The sequence below is a fragment of the Olea europaea genome, chromosome 10 (assembly GCF_002742605.1).
Source record: "Olea europaea var. sylvestris chromosome 10, O_europaea_v1, whole genome shotgun sequence".
Lineage (NCBI taxonomy): Eukaryota > Viridiplantae > Streptophyta > Magnoliopsida > Lamiales > Oleaceae > Olea > Olea europaea.
Window position 1 is genome coordinate 5,029,174 of NC_036246.1, and position 6,594 is coordinate 5,035,767.

General features: G+C 34.7%; 2 protein-coding genes across 2 annotated transcripts; both read left to right on the top strand.

The window, feature by feature from the left end:
- Positions 1–1,550: 1,550 nt before the first annotated feature.
- Positions 1,551–2,602, top strand: LOC111402606. The gene is made up of 2 exons (XM_023030984.1): positions 1,551–2,012; positions 2,095–2,602. Exons 1-2 carry the CDS (start codon positions 1,796–1,798, stop codon positions 2,421–2,423), a joined length of 546 nt encoding a protein of 181 aa, XP_022886752.1. The 5' UTR covers positions 1,551–1,795; the 3' UTR covers positions 2,424–2,602.
- Positions 2,603–4,562: 1,960 nt separating this feature from the next.
- On the top strand, positions 4,563–6,594 carry LOC111400963 (40S ribosomal protein S8-like). Its single transcript, XM_023028452.1, has 4 exons — positions 4,563–4,715; positions 4,823–4,895; positions 5,380–5,707; positions 6,285–6,594. Exons 1-4 carry the CDS (start codon positions 4,712–4,714, stop codon positions 6,465–6,467), a joined length of 588 nt encoding a protein of 195 aa, XP_022884220.1. The 5' UTR covers positions 4,563–4,711; the 3' UTR covers positions 6,468–6,594.

Here is a 6,594-nt window from a genome sequence, read left to right on the forward strand (position 1 = left end):
TCATGTCAATTAGCCATTTTTGAGGAAATAAAAATGGAATATTTCCAGAATTCAATTATGTAACCGATATAATTTCCTCTTGAATCACGCCATTTTCTTCATTTCCAAAAAAAAATAAAAAATAAAAAATCAATCACACTCTATTTAAGCTCGATAGTCACTGCACTGTTGAATGGGACCCAGAATCGAGCCTTTAAGATGTCACTCTCGAAAAGCCCTAGGAGTCAATGCATGATCTGTTGAAAAAGGGAAACAAATATGTAGACACCTAGGAAGCAGAGAGGGTCACAAGAAACCTTTAAGAAGGACGGGAACCAAAAACTAACAAGGAAAAATCACGCGACGAGAGAAAATCTGCCAATAAAAAAAGTCAAAGAACGAGCATGTGGCCAAAGGATATTTGCAGGATCGATCAATCAAGCAAAGATTAGAAGAGGTAAAAGCCTTCATCCCTTTAAATGCTCCAATGGCTAAGGTATTAATAGAAATTCGGGACATGAAAGAGCTCGACTAGTTGAAGCCAATGGTGGCATCCACTAACAAGAGAGACAAGAACATTTGTTCTCACTTCCATAGGGACCACGTTGTCGACCTGTGGTTTATTTTATATTTTCTCAAACTAAACATTGGCATGCCAACGAGTGTTTACTATGTCTATCATAAAACTTATCCAAGCTGGTATTATTTTACTGCGAGATTTTGAAATTTTTTGTCTTCTCTTATAAAAGATTTATGTCCAAAATAAGCAAACATATCTTTACTCTATCATATCAATTAACTTTATTTATTTCATTCATGTCAATTAGCCATTTTTGAGGAAATAAAAATGGAATATTTCCAGAATTCAATTATGTAACCGATATAATTTCCTCTTGAATCACGCCATTTTCTTCATTTCCAAAAAAAAAATAAAAAAAAATCCATCACACTCTATTTAAGCTCGATAGTCACTGCAATGTTGAATGGGACCCAGAATTGAGCCTTTAAGATGTCACTCTCGAAAAGCCCTAGGAGTCAATGCATGATCTGTTGAAAAAGGGAAACAAATATGTAGACACCTAGGAAGCAGAGAGGGTCACAAGAAACCTTTAAGAAGGACGGGAGCCAAAAACTAACAAGGAAAAATCACGCGACGAGAGAAAATCTGCCAATAAAAATAAGTCAAACAACGAGCATGTGGGCAAAGGATATGCGTAGGATCGGTCAATCAAGCAAAGATTAGAAGAGGTAAAAGCCTTCATCCCTTTAAATGCTCCAATGGCTAAGGTATTAATGGAAATTTGGGACATGAAAGAGCTCGACTAGTTGAAGCCAATGGTGGCATCCACTAACAAGAGAGACAAGAACATGTATTCTCACTTCCGTAGGAACCACGTTGTCGACCTGTGGTTTATTTTATATTTTCTCAAACTAAACATTGGCATGCCAACGAGTGTTTACTATGTCTATCATAAAACTTATCCAAGTTGGTATTATTTTACTGCGAGATTTTGAAATTTTTTGTCTTCTCTTATAAAAGATTTATGTCCAAAATAAGCAAACATATCTTTACTCTATCATATCAATTAACTTGATTTATTTCATTCATGTCAATTAGCCATTTTTGAGGAAATAAAAATGGAATATTTCCAGAATTCAATTTTGTAACCAATATAATTTCCTCTTGAATCACGCCATTTTCTTCATTTCCAAAAAAAAAAAAATAATAATAAAAATCCATCACACTCTATTTAAGCTCCAAAAGAATGGACATTTCTTGTATTTTAAGAAAAACTTTGTCGAAAAAATCTCATCAATGGCACCTTGCAAATGGATTCGTTCATTTAAAGAAGACAATTCCGCATTCATGGTATTATATTCTCTCATTATATTTCATCTGTATTTTCCATTTTATCAAAAAGAAAATCATGTTCTTTTTGTATTTTTTTTCCTCCAGTCATGTATTCTGAGAGTAAATGTACATAGTCCAGGATGGCAAAAGGCAGTCAGGGGTGTGCTATCCAGTAGCCGAGGTACAAAATAATTAATTTCTTATAAAAACACTTATTTTCATGATATATTCTGATTTTTTTTTTTTTTGCGTATCGAATAAAGGAGTACGAAGTTTCAAGATGGATGAATTCGGCATTGTGCGCGTGTCAGGTTTGATTGATCCAAAATTACTTATGAAGAAGCTTGGAAAAGTTGGAAGACATGCAGAATTATGTTGGTTTCAATTTGGACAGTGTCCGAGCAACTTATTTTTGCCGAACCACGATAATCCACACGGTTACTGGATGAGCGGCTACGATGAATATGGTCGTTATTTTCCTTTCCGACAAGCATTTCAAGAAGCTTGTTTAGAATCCTCGTACGAGCATGTGCCACCGCCAACGGCCCCGCCCTTGAGCTTCGAAAGTAGTGGCTGTTGCACTATCATGTAAAAAATGCCATCAACTTGGGACAAAACCTAGGATCTAGGATGAAAAAATGTTCATTTTTATGATTTTTTTTTTTTGTCCTATGGAATCCAAGTAGGGTGTCTGACTTTCTTCTTATAGTGGCCATGGTTTTTTTCTCAGCTGCTTTGTTATATAGAAAGAACTACCACCTCTCTTTTTCATGTGTAGTTGTTTTTAATGAATTGTTATGGTTTTGCTAAAACCAGTTTTTTAGTAGATTTTTTACAAAAGTTATGGTTGAAAAACTATTAAAATTGAGGGCCCTATGAAATGTGTGGTTGAAAACGAGTTCGAAGAAAAATGTGTTTTAAGAAATGAGGACCAAATGGAGACTTAGTGATCGCCGCGAGATAATCCAAAGATTCCGAGTTATTGTCACGAGCTTTCCAGTTTAAATGATGATGTTAACTCACCCTTGGAGAGGGTACCCGAGACATCACAATCATCGAGAAAATCGAGCAACTTTGAATAAAAAGAGTCGTAGTTCATCAAAAGAAAGGGAACAGGAAGCATAGATCCAATTCTTTCGAGTTGAATCAATGCAAGAATTTCAAACGTTTCATCTAAAGTGCCAATCCCACTAGGAAGGGCAACAACAGCCGTACGATCAGAACCTGTAGCTATAAACCCAGTAGATACAACGTCCATGAGCCCGAGTCCAGCCCCCGGCTTGCAATCTTCCAAATAAAATAGTAATCGGAGAGCTTGAAATCTAGCAACTTGTGTATCTTCATGCATCTGAAAAGGGATCTACTATTTATTTAGGTTTATATTCTCGTTCGGATAATAAATTAATAAATTATTCATAATCATGAGCATCATTTTCTTTGCATAGTACGCTAAATTGGCGTCTTTTGTCAATATTGACGCTTTTGAAGCAATGTGTCTAAAAGATTAAGCCGTTAAGAAGAACATAAATTTATTTATTTAGATTGTCTTCAACACGTTTCTTTATACAAGCAAGATACAGTTCCCCCGTCATCAAAAAGAAAAAAAAAAGATACATTTTTTTTTTCTTGAAAGGCCCAAGAGTTGCACAATTTTCGTAAACATTTGCCTAAAGACTCGAGCTATCCATTAGAGAAGAAATACAATGCTGAAATTGCATCAAAACATACGTCATCTGGGCTTGTTCTCTCTTGAAAATTAATTCCCTCTAGTTTGCAGCAAAATAACCTTCTTGATTGAGCCCTGCTGAAGAATTTTGATAGTTTAAAATTTCCATTAAAAGACACAAACTTTTTTTTTTCCCTATCCTTTGATGTTGATATTTAATAAGATATGAATGGCCAAATGGGAACATTGGCACAAGAACGTTTTTATCCTGATCCCACCTTATCCCCACTGCACCTCCCCAAAATATCTGACAGTGCTCGAGCAAAGGGCTATCCTGCCCATTGCCATCCCTAATTCTTATAACAAATTCTTGAAAATTTTGCACTTTGATAAATGTATAACTAATTAACTACAAACCTAAAGCATTAACGTACTTTCTAAATCACATCATTTAATTTCTTTCGGTGTATAAATTTATAAATTTTTCATTATTTTTGTCTAAACTTTCAAAAATTAAATTGAAACATAAAATTTGGTGACTAAATTGAAAGACTCTATTAATTCCTAACTAATGGTGTTTTTAACTAAGCACGTGTTTCACAAGTGTTTATTTGTTTATAAACACGTAGAAATGAGTGACAATAAGTATATAATACTTTTGAATCTCACGGAATATGTGAATAAAAATTTATTTGGCTTTTAGCAAATATTTATTTATAATACTCTAAGTTAAATAAAAAGGATTTTAAGTGGAAGGAAATTGTAAAAATTCCTAGGGGCAAAGATCTTTTTGGTGAGGGAAACAAAACTTCTTGGGTCTGTATGTAATTTATGATAATTCTTGGGGGTCTCATACGAACATTCATAGGCATCTGGGTTAAAGACATAAAAGGACAGCTTTATATGCTGCGGACGGCGTCGTTTAAATTTAAAATATTAGCAGCTTGTTTGAGAGTTATTTTTTGGCTTAAAAAATTAATTTTTTGACTATTATTTCACTATTTCTTTTCTCACAGATGGAGCCTAATTTTCTCCTAACTATCAAAAAATCAATTCTCAAAATCTCTACCATAATTAAATCAACTAGGGTTTTGAAGTGGGCTATCTACAATTTATACTTCTTCTATTGCGTGGCTTGAAGTTTTGTCCCGCCGATTCTTCCTCTGCAATAATTAGTGGACTCGCCGGAACCCTAGAAACCGCCACTTGCAACCATGGGTAACAGATCAATTTATTCACTTCTTGTGTCTTTTAATATGTTATACACGTTTCGCATTGTATACACCGATTCCGTATGAATTGACTGCAATGTTGTTTGTGTACAGGTATTTCACGGGACTCGATGCACAAGAGGAGAGCCACTGGAGACAAGAAGAAAGCTTGGAGAAAGAAGAGAAAGTAATTTTTACTTATTTCATATTTAAATTTTTTGTCATTAGTGATTTTGATTTATTGGTTGCTTTGTCTAATATGTGTTTTTGTGTATGTGTCCTTGGTTTATTTCGATTCCCAATACATCTTGTTGCATTATTTTTATGCAATTCACAGTGTGTTTTATTGAAGTCTGTATGACTGAAATTTTAAATTTTTTAGCAAATAGGGTTTTCTAGAATGAAACGCTGTTCAATAAATCAGATTTAGAAAACAATATATACATTTTTAAATTTCTTGTCAAAATTAAAAAAAGATCGCACCAATGAATTTCCTCCATTTCTATTCTAAGATGCTAGTTCAGTTATTCAACCATTAAACAGTTTATGAATATTTTTTTTTTATTTTTTTTTTATTTAGCTATGACAACATAGATCTGAATTCTGATTGACGTAACTTATTACTCCCATGTGATTGTTATTGGATTAATCTATTCTCTGTCTACTCGTAGGTATGAGCTTGGAAGGCAACCTGCAAACACTAAGTTGTCAAGTAACAAAACAGTAAGAAGGGTGAGAGTTCGAGGAGGTAATGTGAAGTGGCGTGCGTTGAGGCTGGATACAGGAAACTATTCTTGGGGGAGTGAAGCTGTGACCCGTAAGACCCGTATACTTGATGTGGTTTATAATGCATCAAACAATGAGTTGGTTAGGACCCAGACTTTGGTGAAGAGTGCCATTGTTCAAGTGGATGCTGCACCATTCAAGCAGTGGTATCTTCAGCACTATGGAGTTGACATTGGTCGCAAGAAGAAGACAGCTGCCAAGAAGGAAGGAGAAGTAATGAACTATCTTTCTTTTCTACTGCTTTAGGATATACTTTACCCAGTACTTTTTGTTAGACTCGAAAGTGCTTCATAAATTTTTATTGCTCACAAAGCACATTTTACTCCAATTAGATACTAATATAATTAGGTACATATTAGTAGCTGAACTGTGAGTTGATGGACAAGATTGCAATGCATCGAGACCATCAATGAAGCTATATAATACATTTGAAGGCATCATTGAGGACGTTTCTAAAGACCAGGGAGCAACTGGGAAAAACATGTGAAGTAGAGTTACTGAAATACGCAATCTATATTGCATTTTAACTCTATTGGTATCAATATCTATTATTTGCTAATAAAAATGTAAGACATATTTAAGTTGGAGTTTCTTATCGGGATTAGGGTAAAATAAGAAATTGAGCGCTCCAGTCTGGGAGGCATAAGAAATGTCTTGACATGATTTAAAGGAGGAAGATGCCAATTGCGTGGACATATTTTTTAATATATGCTCTTGTTTTAAACAAAGTCTATTGAAGAATATCTATTCAGAGCTTTTTAATAACTTTTGTTTGCTGGGATTTAATTAGGATGCTGATGCCGCTGCTGCTAAAGAGACGAAGAAGAGCAACCATGTCCTGAGAAAAATTGAAAAGCGTCAACAGGATCGCAAGCTTGATCCCCTTGTTGAGGAGAAATTTGGCAGTGGCAGTTTATTAGCTTCAATCTCTTCACGCCCTGGACAGTGTAGGCGTGCTGATGGGTATGTGTAGTCTTTTGTATTCCTTTTTATCTCATGGCTACTGAAATGTCAAAGGCCAAATGTCCCTTTTTCATTTTTATGACGAACATATTAGAAAAATGCTCAAAATCTCGTGATTAATGAGAGGCAAATTTTAA

Excerpts from the sequence above, each read along its gene's own strand:
- LOC111402606 (XM_023030984.1), top strand. The coding sequence starts at position 1,796 with ATGGCACCTTGCAAATGGATTCGTTCATTTAAAGAAGACAATTCCGCA. Across the intron at positions 2,013-2,094 it reads TGTGCTATCCAGTAGCCGAG|GAGTACGAAGTTTCAAGATG; the intron begins GTACAAAATAAT and ends TATCGAATAAAG.
- LOC111400963 (XM_023028452.1), top strand. Across the intron at positions 4,896-5,379 it reads GCTTGGAGAAAGAAGAGAAA|GTATGAGCTTGGAAGGCAAC; the intron begins GTAATTTTTACT and ends GTCTACTCGTAG. Across the intron at positions 5,708-6,284 it reads CTGCCAAGAAGGAAGGAGAA|GATGCTGATGCCGCTGCTGC; the intron begins GTAATGAACTAT and ends GGATTTAATTAG.